The sequence below is a fragment of the Carassius auratus genome, unplaced genomic scaffold, assembly GCF_003368295.1.
Source record: "Carassius auratus strain Wakin unplaced genomic scaffold, ASM336829v1 scaf_tig00214664, whole genome shotgun sequence".
In the NCBI taxonomy this organism is placed as follows: Eukaryota; Metazoa; Chordata; class Actinopteri; order Cypriniformes; family Cyprinidae; genus Carassius; species Carassius auratus.
The window spans coordinates 144,642-164,111 of record NW_020527757.1 but is presented as its reverse complement, the minus strand read 5'-3'; the positions used below and the strand labels follow the sequence as shown (position 1 = coordinate 164,111).

Genomic DNA, 19,470 nt, shown 5'->3' with positions numbered 1-19,470 from the left:
AGTATTAGAATCTTGGAACTTCTGGAATCGCAATAAAAACTGTGGTTAAATAATTTATACTGATATATGAAAACTCCCAGTTTATGCTAATAAAAAGTTTTAAAACAAAAAGCGTTGTCGTAATTTCAGCAGAAACCCAGCTTACACAACCATTTCTAAGAACATTTTGCAGATGTTCCAAGTACGTCATAAAAACATTATTTCTGAATGTTCTCTTAATGTTCTCTGAAAGTTTTTTTTGAATATTAAGGGAACATTCCATTTTAGAATTTTACAAACATTATATGTTTCAGAGAACATTTCTTGTCAGCTGGGAATATCAAATGAAATATATGGGGGTGGCACATGATTAATTGTTTTGAAAATGGGGAGCATTGAGAAAGACAGCCTTTAAAAAAAAATTCCACACATGGATGATTGTTCGGATTCATCATAATCATTTAGAAACTTTAGATCCATATAAACCATATTAATAGACATATCCATATAAACCAGGGCATAATAAGCCTGACCAACCTGATCATACTTGCATCCAATGGGATGTTCCAACCAGACATCTGATTTCAATTGCAAATACTGAAAACCAAAGCAGAGCCAAACCATTTCCCCACTGAGACGATCAACCTCATTACTGAAGATACTGTTTGAGTTATCCTGAAGAATGTGAATGAATGATTTAAAGGGAATGTGCACACACGTTACGAATCAACTGAAATATATGGAATTCTTATAAGTAACTCTTCAATATGGAATATGTCTATTCGTATGGAATATTTATGAAGAGCAAAGAAATTTTACAGTCACTGTTTATGCCGACGTGTATTGATTCTCATTCTGGGCCAATTGCAGTGTCTGTGCCCAGCAGGTGACCTGCCATTGGCTGTTGAGGTGTGATGCCCACTGGGCCGCCTGGCGAATGGCGATTGGCCGAGGAATTGAGTGGCAGATGTGGATCCTTGTAGGGGCGGATGAGCAGGTGCCGGAAAGAGTCCGCTTTTGTGAGTTTCCTCTCCAGTTCTGTATCTGTCAGTTCAAACCAAGAAAGGACAGGAAGTGTGCGGTCAGGTAGACAGGCTGTCTCTCTGGGTAAAGGCAGAGCTATATCTCTGTTCATATCTGCCTCTTATGTTTGCTCAAACCATCATCATAACGCAAGGCACAGCCCTCCACAACCAAACCCCCTCCTTTTTCCTCTGTCTTTACCCTTTACACTCCACAAGGGGTCTTCTTCCATTTCAGTGTGCACATAAAAACAACAAAAGTATTTATTTTCCAACAGAGTCGGTTCTGCTGATTTAAAAGGCCTGACCACCTGGGTTTTCCGCAGGGAATGGGAAATCCTTTGGGAATGCTCCTGATACCAGATGTGGAGTGCAGTGTGTGTATTTATCTGTTTGTGTGTATGTTTAGGGCATTTATTATTCCTACACAGTCTGAAATGCCTTGGTTTGGGCGGGAATCATCACTGGTGTGGCGCCCATCCTCGCCAGGTTCCCAGGGCTGAGTTTGGCCGGGCTGGCTTTGGGGCTACTGCTGGGCTCCGGAGGTTTGGGGACCACATGGTTGTACGGCGGTGGGACCGGGGGGAAGTTTTCGGCCTGCCCGCTTTCCTTAAGGGCAGCCACGACAGGCAGTCGAGGCCTGGGCCCACGGAGGGCGCTGTTGTGCACCATAGACTGAGTGGAGGAGGCCCCGGAGCGAGAACTACCAGATCGGGAGGAGGAGAGAGAGTTCGGCTTCACCAGTTTGGCTTTGGGAGCCTCTGCATCTTCCCTAAAACATAAAGCCAAAGACTGTGAGATTCATTATCTGGCTTGGTCAGTGCATTGCAGCAGGGCCGTGGGGTGAAAGGTGGTGAGGATTTTAGGGGCCAACGGCTGTGGGGGGGGGGGGGGGGGGGGCAACTAAAAAGACTCAGGACAGTTGACACACAGTCTGTGAACACTGAATTCTTCTTGCTCTTAAACCGACAAATACATACAAAATTATGTCACAATAACCATCTTTGTGAGTATCCTCGAAATGTTTTGGTAATGTCTTAAGTGAAAGTAAACAGTGGAGAAAGAATGAAAGAATTGGATGCATTGTCTCTTAAAGTGACAGCGCCTAATTTACTAGCTGCTGCAAGTGTCCATGATGTTAATCCAAGAAATTAAATGAGAGAAAATCACTCATTGCTCTTTACTGAATTACTTTGTAGTTTTAACAAGATTTAATCTATATTTAATTTATACAGTGAATACTATGCAATGCTATTTTACATTTCATTATCCGGTGTCTGTACCTGGACACCTACAAACTTGAAAAAAAAAAAAAAAAAAACATTGTTCTATTTATATATTTGTGCTATTTGCAGAAAGGCATTACAGGCATGCAGTCTTGTATATACTTAGCATCTATACTCAAGTGGTTTTAAAATGTCTGTGCCAAATCGAAAGTGTTATTATTCAGACAGCTAGCTATAAACATGTCAACTCCCTCAAAAATATTTTATTTTCAAATTCTTCATCCTCCAGCTCGAAACTAAATAATTCCTGTTATTACACTCTGTTCCAGGAATGCAGTGTGCATTTGTGTTAGCATATAAATTTCAATGTGGATCATCAAAACAAAGAAATTAAATAAAGTTCCACATAAAGCAAAAAAAAAACAAAAAAAACATGTAGAGTATAGATATATGCAAACGGTATAGTCATTTTATGGCCGAAATACACAATATGCTATGTAAATCAACAGCTTGCAGGGATTGTCCAATCAAAATGAAAATTCTGTCATCATTTACTCACCTTCATGTCTTAAAATAAGACATTTAGCAGAATGTTGGTAAACAGTTCAGGTTCCTATTGACTTGATCCATTTTTTTTTCTTTTTATCATAAAGTCAAAGGGAACCAAAACTATTTGTTACCAAAACTCTTTAGAATATTTTCTTTGTGTCCCATAGAAGCAAAAGTCACACAGGTTTTGAACAACATGAGGGTAAGTAAATTATACAAATTTTAATTTTAGGGTGGACTATTCTGTTTATTAATATACAGTCAAACCAAAATTGTTTTTTACCGCATTACAGCCACCTATCTCTCAAGTGGACCATTGACACTCCTAATTGAGATTGTACATAAAGTGCCAATGGTCCATTTGAGAGATAGGTGGAGGTAATGCACTTATAAGTCTGAATCCCCCGTAAAGCAAGAAGAAGAAGACACCTCACACCCATGCTTGTTTTGAGGAGGTGATCATACAGTTCAGTCATCGCAGTGCATAAAAAACCTATATAAATACTGTTCAGTTTCTTGCACAGACCAATCGTTCTGTGTCTTTACACATCAGTGTATTGTCACGAGCCACAGGGTTAAATTTGGTTTTTTTTTTTTTTGTTGCTTGTTTTATATGTTTTAGCCGTGATTCCCATTCAAATCCATTATAAGACTGACAGACTGCAACGGTGTGTTTTAAAAATCTCAGTTTGTGTTCTACTGAAGAAACAAAGTCACCTACATCTTGGATGCAGATAAACATCAACATTTCCATTTTGCGTGAACTATCCCTTTAGGCAAAACATGGTCAGGTCAAAGTGTCTGTGTAATTTCAAATTGATCAATTTTACTGGTAGTCCACTGTATGAAGAATGCTTGGGTATAATATATCACAGTTCACAGTTTATTTTGCTATCTTCACTTAAATAATTACCTATAGTGTCCTACAACCTCTAGTAAAATATGTCAAAAATTATATCTGATGTCTGCATAACTTTTGGTTTGACTGTACAGTGAATATAAATATAAACAAATGGATACAATATTTTCAGCCAATATAAACAAATATATATAAAAATGGACAATAAATATATGAGGAAATTTAAGCAAAGTACATAAAGTAATTATATACAATGCATTTTTAAAAAAAAATGTTGTGGTCCACTTTTTTTGAATATTTTGACATTTATTTAAAAATATATCTGAAAATATACATTTGCGATATGGGTTCAGAAACTTGCTAGAACTGTTTCAGTTTAAACCCCTACATGGAGTGCATTCAGGTCTAAATTAATTTTTTTAATGCGATCTAAATTCTTTTCTAGAAGCTTTTGCTAAATCTGCTAAATGGCTCTAAAGCTTGTTTTGCTAAAATCATTTGCATGCACAAACTTTTGTTTTAGGCTTTGCATTTTACAAAATGTTTTGATAAATACAATAAAATGTAAAATCACTTAAAAAAAAGACCTCTTCAGGCTACTGGCTAACAAGTTCAGGGAAAATGACTGCAACTCTGGGGCCTTGTAATGTACCTCTTTATACCTCAGCAAGAGCAGTGTATATCTCGCTGCTGTCTGCATTGTTAATGCTCACTCATCCTCCAAACATGCATAATTCATATACACCTGCAAATTAACCTAGACATGAATGCAGGTCAACAAAGAGAAAGAGTTGCTGTTTTAACAAGCATTATAAATGTCTCAGGAGGTAATTTGCATGCATGTTCTATATGCTATTTTAAAAAGTGTTCACAATTATTTGTGTCTTTACCTTATTTCATTGGGTGCTTCCTCCTCTTCATATTTCTTCTTCTCCTTTTTGCGGAAAACAAGCCAGACGATAAGGATGATGAGGAGAACGCCGAAGGACACGCCCACCACCGCTCCAGCCACCACACCCATCCCCCGGACATCTGCAAAAGAGCCCAAACATCAGAACTCTTCCTGTTTTATTAGAAGTTATGGTTATTTGCTTAGCTAACTCTCACTATTATTACTGTCAAGTCAAGTCACATTTATATTAGCCTTTTCATACAAACACAGATTGTTTTAAAGCAGGTATCCAGTAATTAACAAGAAAATAACAGTATTAACATTTATGAAACAAATAAAAAACAGAAGATAACTGTGTGAAATGAATGTTGCAAAGTTCATTAGCTATGAAGAGAACTCAGTTCCGCTATAAAGCAGCTCTACAGAAGATAATGTTGTTATTCAGCTCAAGTTAATTCAGTGTTGATTCTCTTTAGTTCAATAATGTCTTACATATCAAATATGAGAGAAAAAAAAGATTGAGCTATAAAACAACTCTATAGAAGACAATGTTCATAACATTGACTTAAGGGTTAAAAAAAACGAAGAATTAAACAGTGGTGTATAACTTGTACAGAACCAATTGTGTTAGAAGGAAAAATTGAAAAATAAAAAGTAAGATGACATAGATGGAATGACCCAAACAATTTCTAGGGACAAAAATTCTATAGAAACATAGGGGGGAACTCTTATGCCAGTAAGCAACTACTCAGAACCATTCAAATTAATTATATTCTATTCTATTATATTATATTCACACACACGCACACAGAGAGAGAGCCCAGAGGTGTGTTAAACTGTCTAAAAACTCACACACCCAGTATCCACTACTGTATTCATTGAAAACATTCTCCGTTCTCTGAAAAGACACATAAAACAAAGTTTCATGCTCAGAATAGCCTAACAAACAGCCTGTAACAAGCAAGCAGCCCCCTCTGCATTGCAGATACCTGAAGGAGTGTATCTCAGCATGAGAATTCTCCAGCAAACAGCACAGCATTAATCAACCTACCGCACTCACTACGCTCCTGCCTTTAATAATATGCCATTTTTTGCATGAATAAATTTCTCTTTCCACCACATAATTAATTATTTCTTCTAATTCCATCATCTGATATTTAATTATGCAGCAGAGCTGTTTGAGAAAGGTTTGGAGGAAGGAATTAAATCAATGAACACTGTGATAAAGAAAAGGATGAATTCTTTATTTGGATGTTAAATAGTGCTGAAAGACTGCGCTGCATTGTAGAACGGGTCAGGATCTCACTGCCATCTTCACAAAATATACTGTACAGTGGGTTGACCATGTACTTGTGTTGACACTAATTAAATTAAGTGTCAGAAGCAAGAAGAAAACAAAAACCAGGAGTAAGAATTTATGATATGCATAAATTGTTTCATTTGTGTCTTAAAGTGCTCAATCAAACAGAAAAACACAATGGCTAAGTTCAAATTAAGTTCAAAATTGTATTCATATTATATTGTGTTATGTTATGCAACATTGCATGTATGCAAATTTTATTTATGTATGGGATACTCAGATTACCTAATGTCTCCCACAATGCAAAGCAATGCACTCTATTTGACCTAGCATTGACAGCTTGACAAATAAAGCAGCAGAAATTTTTTTAGCATCTCCTTTTTTTTCTTTGATCAGACTGAAAAAAAGTAAACTTTTTTTTTTGACAAATTAGTTATAAAAAATTCTATTTGCCTATTTATTTCTAAGCTAATGGAAAACTGTATGGCACATGCTAAATAAAAAATGTTGTGCAATGAGGCAATGTGTCAACAGTGTTTGAAGCATTTATCACTTCATACTGTGTGGTATTTTTAGGTTTCCACAGTATGCTGTGCTAGTATGCCATTCTGAAAGCATCCATTCACACAGGTACTTACAGTGAACTTTGACCTCTAAAGTGCAGTTTTCTTCTCCGACATCATTGCTGGCGGTGCATTTATAAACACCCGCGCTTTCCCTGGTCAGATTCTTCAATGTCACAATCTCAGGGTTCTTCAGATCTTTAGATTAAAAAACATAGAATTATTAGTTTCAAATAAAATAATAATAAAAAATAAAAAAAATCTTACTGACCCCAAAATTTTTAATAGCAGTGTAGCTGTATATTAGTATCAGTATCAAATAAGCTCTTGTTGTCTAGTGACATTACCAAACTACATGATAAATAATAACCAATGATTTAACAAAATGTTGCTTTTTATGGCTGGTTAGGACATTAAATTATTGCTTGTCAGTTCATCAAAACGGGCCCGATTAGGACATGCTGTCACATGTCAAGCTTCAAGTATTGAACCTACAACCTTTTGCTTAGTGTTGACTAACATGAACTACTGAAAGTGCACAGTTGAATGAACAGAGCATGTTCTGCAAAATTCTCCATAAAGCCTGATGAAGGGTATAGAGCACATTACATTACACATACGTCACATCTCCAAGCCGATCTCATAAGAGGGGCTAATTGAGGAGGTAGTGAAGCATGTGGGGTAAAAAGTGCTGATGGAATTGATGTAAATTTAATTTGAGAATGCTTGCGGTGTTAAATTGGCCCTGTAGTGTCTTCATCTATTTTCTGCTCCTCCAGAGAGGAGATGTCCACATGATTTACTCCCCATGCTTGGAAGACAAACTTAACGCTGCATTTTTTTCTTCGTGGGAAAGCATTATTAAAGTGATTAGAGCAGAGCGAGTCAGTTTAGCATTTAAAACATTGGCAACAGGTCACAGTCAAAAGATCATCTTCCCCTACATCAAATCTAAATATGGCACAGATGGTAAAAATTATCATTATTCAAATTTCCTCATGCTTAAAGACATAAATGATCATGTGCTCACCTATGAGGGCCAGAGGTGGCAGCTTGCCGACATATTTTCCATTGTCTAAGACTCTTTCCCATTTGTAGCTGATTGGGTCAGAACCATCTGTGGACTTGCAGCTCAGTCTGACATCACTTCCTTCTAGCAGACGACCTTCCATCCAACAGCGTGGTTTAGACGGCTTTACTACATTGCAAAACAGAAAACACACAATGTAACCACACAGTAATGCATATATTTGGATAATCCTCTTAATTGTGTAGTATATTTAGAATATTTGTGTAGTAGCTGGATTTTCAACAAAGAATTGGCTTAAATATTAAACATCCACATGGAAATGCATATTTTTGGATAATCTTGTACATTTTATTTCACAATATAGGCATTTTAGCTGTAAATTCAACAAATAATTTATATATATATATATATATATAGTGTTCCTGTAGCTCAATTGGTTATCACATTGCGATATCAAGCACAAGGTTGGGGGGGGGGAGTTCGATTCCCCAAGAACACATGATAAGTAAAAATAGTCTGAATGCACTGTAAGTCGCTTTGGATAAAAGCGTCTGCTAAATGCATACATTTTATTTAATTTAATTTTTTATTTATATTAAATAGCTACTGTACATGGTAATGCATATTTCTGAATAATTTAGTGAATTTAGTGAATAAATTCAGAAAAACTGTGGCAACATAGAGACCTACCTGCAAAGCTGCCTGAAAAACTATGTGCAAGTGCACCTACGGCAAACTTGCTTTAGACACAAAGGATGCAGTCACACCAAATGTTAATTTCATTTAGTTAATAGAAGTTAATTGATTAAGAAAATCTATTTATGACATTATTTTTGACAGCATCCCCATTTTACAGCATTTTTACACAAGTGCCTAAAGCTTTTAACAGTACTGTAGCTTCGCAGGTTGGTTTCTTGAAGCATCTTTGAGACGTTTCCACAGTCCCTCTGGATTGAGTCGGTCTCAGTTTGTTCTGTTTCTTCATGTTATTCCAGACAGACTGATGATGATGAGATCAGATCTCTGTGTGGAGCACTGGCTGTTGTCAGACTCCTAGTGAAAACAAAAATCTCACTGGATTATTACAATAAATGGCCAAATTTGTGTTTGGAAATGTAAACTGATATATCCTACTGACACACTACAGCAAAAGATAGAAATAACTGACTTAAAACCATGTTTTCTAATAGTTTTGGCCACCACTGCATATTTCAAATTAGAACAAAATTATAATGGAACAAGCATTTAAAGTATTTAAAATCAGCTCTGTAAACTCACAAATACACTTTTTTGCGTCATTCTCCATTTATATCCATTTTTCCTCCCATCATGAACCTCTTAAAAAGCGGTGTGATGGCAGCAAGCTCAATAACATGAATCTGTAAAACAACCCGTTCACCATTCGGTCCTCGACCCCCCGCTCCTGCCCACCCCAGCCATCGGCATCTGCTCCTGCTGCCTCTATCTGCTGAGCCAGGACAATTTTGCCCTGGCACTCGCGGGGGGGGATGCAATTACAGCCGCTGAGTGGGATGCAGGTCCCCTCCATCTCCCAACTCTGTCAGGATCACTTACGGCGCACAGAGGAAGCTGCAGTTGCGATCTCTGCCAAGCCATTAACTTTGTGTTGAACAAGACAAATGCTAATGTTTGCTCCTCAGAATCGAACGTGTCGTTTGAAAGCCATGGACCATTTATACAAATGCATGTGTAAATTTGTGGTGCTCTTAAATGTCTTTAAGCAGCTGGTAAAGCGGTTAAGATGGAATGAGGGAATATAAAAAGAAACAATGGGGTGAAAACAGACGTATAATGTTTCTATGCTATGTTGAATGAGTAACTAAGACCGATTTATGTGCTTTGGAAGTTCGGCTATAGTGTGTCTAGGTAAAGTATGTGCATTTCTACATGCTTCTTCCCATGCTACCATGCGTAATGTGTCATTCTTATTGTCACGCAGTCGCTGAATGTCATTTCACGCCAAGATCAGGGCACAACTGGCGCACTCCGCCCAGGGACAGCATCCTGGTGCTATTTTTGGACACCTTACTCTGTGACATAAGCATCTGTCATGTCTTTATCGTTCCCTAGGCCTACAAGAGGAGTTAATTAAAGCCAAGCTGCGGGGCCAAAGACTCACAGAGTACAATGAGTTTGACTGTGTTCCAGTAGTACTTCCCGCCGTTCTTGACCTTGCAGATGTATTCTCCGGAGTCGCTGAGTGAGAGGTCACTGATCAAGAGTGAAGCGTCGCCTTTTAGATAGTCTCCCGCTAGGGACAGCCGCCTTGCTTCGTTTTCGTTGGTGTCATAGATCCTACCGCCAGAGTATGTGATCACCTGGTAAAAGAGAAAACATGCAGCATGTTAATAAATACCGCTTTGTTTAGGCTTGTGAAACTCTTTGCGCTAAGGGCGCCGTCCAGTAGGGTTGAGTCACAGCCTAAAGTAGGAGTCTGCTAAACTCTTATGTCACTGTGAATCAGGCCCTTCCTCACTTGGTTATATTTGTCTTCCGGTGTCCCTGATACTCAACTTCATTCTGTAGAGCAACAGCTATTTTAAATTGTAATAATATTTCACAATATTACTGTTTTTGATCAAGTAAATGCAGACTTAGTGAGCACAAGATACTTAACATACACAATATACATTTTATTAAAACCACAACCTTTTGAATTGTTGTGCATAAATAAACTGTAACTATGCACTTCAAAGTTTGAACTGCTTTCGGAGCTAAAGGGTTTGAGAGACAGACCCCAAAATGATCATCTAAGCACATCAAAAACTAGCTCTCTCTCTCTCCTTAAAAAGCTATATGCCATTTAGAAAAACAGCACTGAAATGATTCATAACTGGCAGGAAGTTCAATCGGCAAAAGGTTTGACCCCTTCATGTTGGATATATTGTGTCAGGAAGGACCCCAGGGAGCAGCTTGAGCCGTGGCCAGATTAAAATGTAAAACTTGTCCCCAGGCCAATTCCACATCATTAGGTCATAAAAGTAATTGTTAGGAGGCAAAGCAGTGACATATTAAAAGCGAGCAGTTTTTACAGTGCTGATTGCAGCACCGGTTGCAGAAAGACGAGCAGCAAAAAAAGCACTGCAGTGCAGATCAGGGACTGTGGCGAGCAGCGGAGGCCAGCATCAGCAGCGCAATGTCGCAGTGGCGGGAGATCAGATTCACACAAGCGTGCTCACGCTCACCACATTCTGCCGTGAGCTGGATCTATGCAGCATCCATTCGATGTCCAGCAGGGAGATGTCGGCTTGCCACAGCTGATGGTGGCACGGCAGCGTGGCGTTGTCTCCAACCACCTTCTTCATCTCTGTCTGGCCATTTGCCTGAAGCACACTCAGCAATACTGTGAAGAGAGAGACAAAGAGAGAGGAGGAAGCGTTAAGGCCCGATGCCAAGGAATAGTTAGGACTGAAAGGCTTTAGTTGGCTTTGCTGCAGGTTGCAGAGGTAGATTGGGGGTTTAGAGAGGGGTGTCGGGGATTTCATGCCACTGATCCGCTGTGCTCTCATCCAGAGCACAGAGGAGATGATTCAGAGGCTCCGTCAAGACAATCATTGTTATATTCTCCGATAAATTCCTGGAATTGGGCAACGGTTTAACAGCTAAGCAGCCACTTGGAAATCAGCTTGATAACACAAGGGAGGGAATGGACTATTAGAAATTGCTGGAGACGGAGAAGGCCGTGCTTCTGAATTTATTGAGGTTGAAGCTGAATCTGTGGGCGTACGGAATCTGTGCTAATCTGTGTTACAACCCCAATTTCCCCCCATTCCGATCCATCACAGCCTCCTAGCGTTTCCCATCACGACACATTTTCCACTCATCAAGCGATAAAACGCAGAGAGTGGATGTCCTGGCGCGCCGCTACTGTACTTTAACACCCTTTGCATTTGAACTTCTCTACATTAACACAGGGAGGCAGCTAAATGAAGGCCAAGCTAATTAATTCCCAGCATGCATTTTGATTGCAGAAATAATGCCAACACAGGCAGATGACAAGCAGACAACTCTACACCTCAGCCATGCAAGCCTTCTGCTTGACTAATTCTGATAATGTGAGGCAAATGATCAAATATCTTTGCTTTGGGCAATGTTCAGAAGTGCCCTGCATATTGTTATATGAAAATAGTAGATTAACATATTCCAGAGCGTGAATGTTTCAAATACAATTATTTCACATTAATGAAATGAAGAAAATGGCATTGTTGGCAGTCTCAACAAATAATAGTCAGGGAGATGGTTTCTATCGCTTCTGGATCATTTGTCACATTAGAAATAGAGGGCTATATACTGCAGTGTTCTATGCAGTGCATTCTAATTGTATATTAAACATTTTTAGCAAATCTAGTAGAAATATAGTCAACTGTACAGTATATTGAAAATTGTTATACATATTTGCATACTTTAACACTACTACATTCTATATTTAAAAAAAGGAAGAAAAAAAAGATGATGGTATGACATTTCAAAAACATTCAGTGTATATATATATATATATATATATATATATATATATATATATATATATATATATATATTACTACTTTGACAGCCAGTAATCAACTGTGTGGATTAAGCTAAATTATATATTTTCTATCTCATTTATTATCACTATAATTTTAAGAAAAGATGGAAATCTAAAAATATAGAGCCCGGTCTCATTCGAACACACACTCATCACCTTAATTAAAATCACAATACCGTTAATTATCCGAATGGTGCATGCTGAACATTTCATTTTCCTCTCTTAATGTGGGATGACGTCATACCATGTGATATTTTAAGAACATCAAAGAGACTTTTCTGGCTGTTTATTCAGTTAAAGCATCTCGGTACGAAATGGGTTAAAATGCAGGCCAGTTAAATTGGGTTCTGATGGAAGCAGGTGAATTCTGCAGGCCACAGATTTAATATGGGATGCATTACGATGATCAGGTTATTCTTCAAAGGAAATGATAAGATCAGATAAATCCTCATCTGCATGGCCTTCGCGGTGTCATGGAAATTCATCTTTGATGTGCAGTGAAATCATAGAGATCTGGCATACACTGCCTCGAAGTTAAGATTAAGAGAATGATGTGCTATTTACAGAGGTTTATAAATAAGTGTAATAAAATTAAAAGCTAGCTCTCAGAAGAGAGTGTGCCAGTTCAGAATGACTCGTACTGTGTTTACAGAATACCTAGATGAACTGCTGCATTTTTACTGTATCCCAAAATGTAATACACTCAACCTGACCAGCCATATGCAGAACAAGGAGTAATCTGCCACAATTCTTAAGATCTTTTTCTTGCCAAGTTGGTTTAACTCAAGATTTAATTTAAATGCAAAATATCTATTTGTATTATTAATAATTATTTTATTATTTAGTATGCAGTAAACGGTGATGATCTGATCATTGATTGGTTAAAGATATTCATGTGAACCAATCATGAGTCACTGTGTGCTCATTGGTGTACCAAAACATTTGGGAAATGCACATAAAGAACATTTGTCAGGTACTACACCAGTCTGAAGTCTTTGAAGCACACAGAGGCATCCATGTGTCTATTTTTAAACTGTAAAACCGTGTCTGTGGACCGGGTCATGTTAGGTTTTCTCAGCTGGAAAAGGTTTGGATGAAATGGCCATGTTAGTGCCTGCAGAGCGAAAAGGCTGAGTGTTCATCTGTCATGATCTGCCTCTCCTGGACTGCCATCAGCTGCAGCTTGAGGTTTCTCTAGCCTCTTCTGGCGCATTGTGGCTCAGGCTGGGGGGAAGGAGAGTGAAAGAGCGGCTCATTAACAATAGGAACCAAGCAGCTTGGCTGAGATGCTCCAAAAGCTGGTGGAAAAGCAGATTTCTATGAAGATGCCCTAGGGGGAGTTGTGCTCCAGTAAATTCTCCTCCCCACAGATCTCAGCAATCTTATTATAGAGCAGCCAATAGCACATATCACATCCATACCCTTCAAACTGTCCAAAGTCATGGTACATAGCCTTCCCTGTCTTTACACTGGCACTCGAGCTTCGCTACGGGAGAAAGCTGTGATCTCCCACCCAACAGCAAGAAGAGGAAAACTAAAGAGGAAATTAATGGTTCTTGCATCACTAAAACGATCACAATGTATTCAAAACATTGGTAAGTAAACTTTTCCACACCATTTGTGCCACAGCTATTTTTTCCCCAACAAGCTGCTCAATACAACCCATGACAAAGCATTTTGTTATGCTACATTACTATTTTTTTTCCACTGCTCAACAGAGCAAGACCAAACCCCAATATCCCTCCTCCCTCATACAAGGCAGAGAAGTCTGATTCATTTTAGTGAGTCTGTTCTTTCAGACGGTTTAAAAAAGATTTTTAAATCAAGATACATTTATATTAGTTCCTATTGAAATGCTAAAATGTTATATTATCCCACTAACACTGTTTTGTAATAATGTTTTGTAACAATACATTGTATTGTTTTTTTGTGTATGGGCAGATCTCGGGCTCTGCTGTATAAAGTTATAAATAAAAAAAGTTTACTAAATAAAATAAAAAAATGATGTTTATGATTCAAACAATATCAAATATCCGCCAGTTGACTAAATAAACATCAGTTCTTGATACCCTTTTTTCCCCGTTGACAAATATGTGTTATAAACTCGTATTGTGTTTAATGCTTCATTTTACATTTGCATGTCAAGTAAATGTATCTTGATTTAAGGATTTTTTACAGTGGTCGAGAGAGCTCAACGCACTGCAACTTAAGAGAACACATGCAAATTGGAAAAACACCAGCCAATGAAGAAAACATCTTCATCAGTTTGACAACACAAGTGTTGCAGATCCTCACAACACATGCAAATACAGACACGCGCTGCAAATCCTCACAACATGTGCATGTTAAGAAAAGCACTGCAGATCCTCACAACACATGCAAATACAGACACGCCGCTGCAAATCCTCACAACACGTGCATGTTAAGAAAAGCACTGCAAATCCTCACAACACATGCAAATTAAGAAACGCGCTGCAAATCCTCACAACACATGCAAATTAACAAAAGCGCTTCAAATCCTCACAACACATGCAAATTAACAAAAGCGCTGCAAATCCTCACAACATATGCAAATAAACAAAAGCGCTGCAAATCCTCACAACACATGCAAATTAACAAAAGCGCTGCAAATCCTCACAACACATGCAAATTAACAAAAGCGCTGCAAATCCTCACAACACATGCAAATTAACAAAAGCGCTGCAAATCCTCACAACACATGCAAATTAACAAAAGCGCTGCAAATCCTCACAACACATGCAAATTAACAAAAGCGCTGCAAATCCTCACAACACATGCAAATTAACAAAAGCGCTGCAAATCCTCACAACACATGCAAATTAACAAAAGCGCTGCAAATCCTCACAACACATGCAAATTAACAAAAGCGCTGCAAATCCTCACAACATATGCAAATTAACAAAAGCGCTGCAAATCCTCACAACACATGCAAATTAACAAAAGCACTGCAAATCCTCACAACACATGAAAATTAACAAAAGCACTGCAAATCCTCACAACACATGCAAATTAACAAAAGCACTGCAAATCCTCACAACACATGAAAATTAACAAAAGCGCTGCAAATCCTCACAACATATGCAAATTAACAAAAGCGCTGCAAATCCTCACAACACATGCAAATTAACAAAAGCACTGCAAATCCTCACAACACATGAAAATTAAGAAATGCACTGCAAATTGCATTGACCAATCCGGAAATGTTTCAAGGAGACCCAAAAAAGCATGGGACTCGGCTGGGATTTGCTTATTGTTCAGTGGCTACTGGTCAGTGGAGTTGTTGGTGAACTGAAAGGTTGCACTGCATGCAACATTTAATGCAAGGACTTTATGAATTTAAGACTTTTTTTTAAACCTGCAGAAACTGCCGTTCCAAAAACATATGACTATTATTTTTAATTGTATTATTTTTTATTATTTACTATAGATTACAAGTTTGGAACTACACCTCAATCGCATTTTCTTCAGAAAATATAAACATCTAGTTATTCCTCCTTTTCTAGTTTTCTGAGAAACTTTACCGTAGACTCTGGAGTGATGAGGCCAGTCTATTGCGTTTTGGATTCAGCAAAGACAGAGGTGAAAACTGAGAGAATGAGAGAAGGCACTTTGTTTTCCTGTTGTTGTGCTCACTCAGCTTTGCTGGAAACTGTAAAAGCACACGAACGGGAAGAGGGGGAGGTGGGTATTATCTGATGATGTATGCTTGAGTGTATTTGAGGGTTGAGAGAAAGGAGAAAGGGAAGAGCGTATACAGATAAATGAGCTTTACGGTGCAGTGCAGCACATGGTTCATCTTAAGCTGATTTACACTGCATTTATCTGTCAAGGTTTGGACATCCTCTTGAAATATTACGCTCTGCTCAGTTTAAAAGTTTAATATCACACATGAAAGTCTGGCGTCTCATGTGAACATCTTCCTAGAGTGAAACGCTCCACATTAAAGCTGTATTTTATGTCTCGGCTGCCCAGATGAGTCCACTGAGCTATAAAAAAAAGGCAAAGAGTGGTGCTGCATTACAGCAAGTGTCCAGAAATGAAATGCAGCAGTAAATACAAGCGCTCTTTGGCCGCAGTGCTGACAGGTCAAGTGCAGGTTCATGGTTCTGCGTACTCATACTCACACAGCACCACACGAAAATACAACCTCGGAGCATGTTTAATTTAGAGTTTTGTTGCTAGCTTAGACACATCTAGTGAACTAAAAATGGATTATTATTATTATAACTTTTTGGCCAAATTGTTAGGCCATACCAACAAGGATAGCGAACTTGGGAGCTTTTTTTTTCTTCAATCAAATGAATTGTAATTAGAACCCTTTCGCTGCCGTCAAGGCTTTTCTGGCTATCCATCCATATCAACATGGATGTAGACTTTCACTACACTCGCACACAGTATTAAATCTTAAACATATTCATTTGATATGATGTTCAGTGGGCACCTCAGGGACATTTGGCTCAGGAAAATATCAGATCTAGGAATATCCTGCTTAAAGATCTGAGTTTATCTTCTTTGTTGAGCTCATCTACCTTATGAAATCACATCACCAATATTTCCCAATCAAGTATTCTTCATAAACACTACTTAGCCTTCTTTCAGTCCTGCTGGTGTTCGGTGAGGAATGTTTCCTTCCCATTAAATCCCAAGCCTTTCTTTCCTATAACTGCAGGTGACACTTTGATTGAATTCCCTAATCCCTTCCTGCTGCTGACGAGATTCCAGCTTGTGGCATCAACACCCATGAATGCTACCTGATGCCCTGGTCCTCGCTACACTGCCATCCAAACCACAGGGTACATGATATGTGAAAAGAAAGAAGGCACAACAAAATACATAATAACTCTTGAGGCAGGGATCGGACTCCTTCATTTTCCAGCTGGGCCTCTGGAGGCTGACGAGCATCTCATTTGAATTGGAGGTGTTCAGCAGGCGATGACACTCATGTGAAAAAGCTCATTATCTCCAGCTGAACACTGCATGTGTCAGTCACTCTAGGTGACATGCAGAGAAAACAGAACAATCATCTACCTCACTGTTGGTGCACACCTAACACAATGTGACAAGGAACATAAGGAACTGAGTGTTGTAATCAAACTTTTGCCTTATGAAATACAGTATCCACAGGTTAGCTTATACTGTAAAAGCGGCATGTACTCGCGTTTTATCCAAAATAATGTGCCCTGCATAATTCCTGGGCTTTCCTAGGAAATCATCACATTCAGTACCAAGACTTTTTAATATTGGCATAAAATTTTGTTTAACTTTGGTCTATGGCACATACTTGATATACTAACGTGATATTTAGAGGTACATCTGAAATTTGTGGACTAGCTTTAAAATATCTAGTTTACTTGCCTCAAACCAAAGCCATGAATAATGAAACTATTTATTTGCACACACGCTGCTGCGCTGCACGCGATTCACTAAATAAATTATGAAAATAAATATGGTAATGCCAAAATATATACAGTACCATTCAAACATTTGGTGTTGGTAGGTTTTTTTTTCTTATGTTTTTTAAAGAAGTCTCTTCTGCTCACCAAGGCTGTAAATATTTGAGCAAAAATACAGTACCAATAGCTTAAGTGTGAAATAAAATTACAATTTAAAATAACTGTTTTCTATTGTAATACATTTTAAAAAGTCATTTATTCCTGTGGTACAAAGCTGAATTTTTCAGCATCATTCCTCCAGTCTTCAGTGTCACATGATCCTTCAGAAATCATTTTAATATTCTTGTTTGCTGTTCAAGAAATATTTATTTGAAAACGAGTGCTCAACATTGGTGTGAAACATCTTTTTCAAAAGTCTTTGATAAATAATGTTAATATTAAAGAACAACATTTATTTTAAACATTATTAATGTCACTTTTGATCAATTTAATGCATCCTTGCTGAATTAATTATTAAAACAAAACAAAATACACTTGAATGAAAATGGCTCACAAACCTACAATTATATATATAAAAATGTAAAGCATTTACACAGCAGGTGATCTGCATTTTAACAGTCTTTAAATTGATTTCCCATGTGCTATCATGGCTGGAAACTATATACATTAAAAAGGTTTTAAAACATGCAAGCTGATAAAAGTTAAAACAACACTCTAAAAATGTGCCAAAACCAACACACACAAAATAAATTGCAGACAAATCCAGTGAACTACTTGTCTGTCGCAAGACCACCCAGACCCATTCTTACCAGCTACAAGTTCTTCTTTAAGCCCCTAGAAGAAGTCTAGGAAATAGAGTGAAACTGTGGTCAATGAGTGCATGTCCATCAGAGAGCGTCTCCCAATGCTGGTCATTCTGAAGGAAGCTGCCATGTCTTCTCATGGCTCACCATTCATTATAGAGATCCTCCTTCAGATGGACACACACAGCTGACAGCTGATTAAGACACACATAGACACACACACACACACTACTGTATGTCCTGTCCTGTTCTTTTTTTAATGAGATGTTGTAGAAATCTGCAGCACTGCAGATTGCGAATCAAGCACAAAACCAGTGTGGAACGCTGCAATACTGACACCACCATATGAAATATTTTACACACCTGGACTAAAAAGAATTTGGGAATACAGATACACCCTTTCAGCAGATCGAACAAACCCTTCAGGATTTCCTGTAGTACTGATGATGAAAGCAAAGGAATGAATGAAAAAGAAAGTATGATCACAAGAGAACTCTGAAAGCTGGACTCAGCTGTCTCTGGATCAGCCAGAGGATCAAGGCCCAGAGGGTAAACTGATTCCTGATGCATCTGACAACAACCTTGCAACTGTTACAGTCCTTTCAAACAGACTCTTTTTATAATTAAGCGCCACGTTTGTGCAATATATATATATATATATATATATATATAGATGCTCATGTTGTATGTTTGTAAGTGAGTTCAAACACAACTAAGTGAATAGAGTGCAAGGTGAGCATTTGGTGAATTCAAGAGTAGATGCTGGGAAGATCACTCGGTGTGGAACTAACAGCAGGAAACTCCACTAACTTCAGGAATGTTGCAATCACACAGTCTCCAATCTTTTAATCTCTTTCTCTCAGATGTGACCGTCAGCAATCGACTTGGACGGAACCTTAGAGAGCTCAGGAAAACACGGGATCACGGACATCAGGAAACAGATCTGGAGACAGCAGAACATTAACACAAAGGCTAGTGATACTCAGATTAGTATGCTATGTCAGGATCTCTCAGAGACTCAGGAGACAACGGGTTAAGGTCAGTTCCTGTTGGAGGCTTGACAACAACTGGAGTTACTGAGGGAATTGTATGTGTTGGTTGATGAAGCAGTTGATATAGAACAGGTGCAGGTGATTAGTACTCTGGAGAGAGTGATCTCTGTGTGGTGGATGGGACTGAGCTTGATTGGTCCCTGACAGTATGCAGCATCTTTGTTTGGATCATGATTCAAATGCAGTGGTTGCCTGCCTAATTTTAAATGGAAAGAGCACAGACAAAGCCTTATTT

At 38.3% G+C, this 19,470-nt stretch overlaps 1 protein-coding gene across 1 annotated transcript in view; it reads right to left on the bottom strand.

The window, feature by feature from the left end:
• Nucleotides 1-67: 67 nt before the first annotated feature.
• clmpa (CXADR like membrane protein a) overlaps nt 68-19,470 on the bottom strand; it is a 46,254-nt gene continuing 26,851 nt past the window's right edge. Inside the window, exons 2-7 of the mRNA XM_026258266.1 lie at nt 10,627-10,784; nt 9,561-9,759; nt 7,421-7,588; nt 6,466-6,588; nt 4,526-4,667; nt 68-1,773 (exon numbers count right to left, since the gene is read on the bottom strand). Coding sequence (XP_026114051.1) covers nt 1,425-1,773; nt 4,526-4,667; nt 6,466-6,588; nt 7,421-7,588; nt 9,561-9,759; nt 10,627-10,784 — 1,139 coding nt within the window. The 3' untranslated portion in view covers nt 68-1,424. The remainder of the gene's footprint in view (nt 1,774-4,525; nt 4,668-6,465; nt 6,589-7,420; nt 7,589-9,560; nt 9,760-10,626; nt 10,785-19,470) is intronic.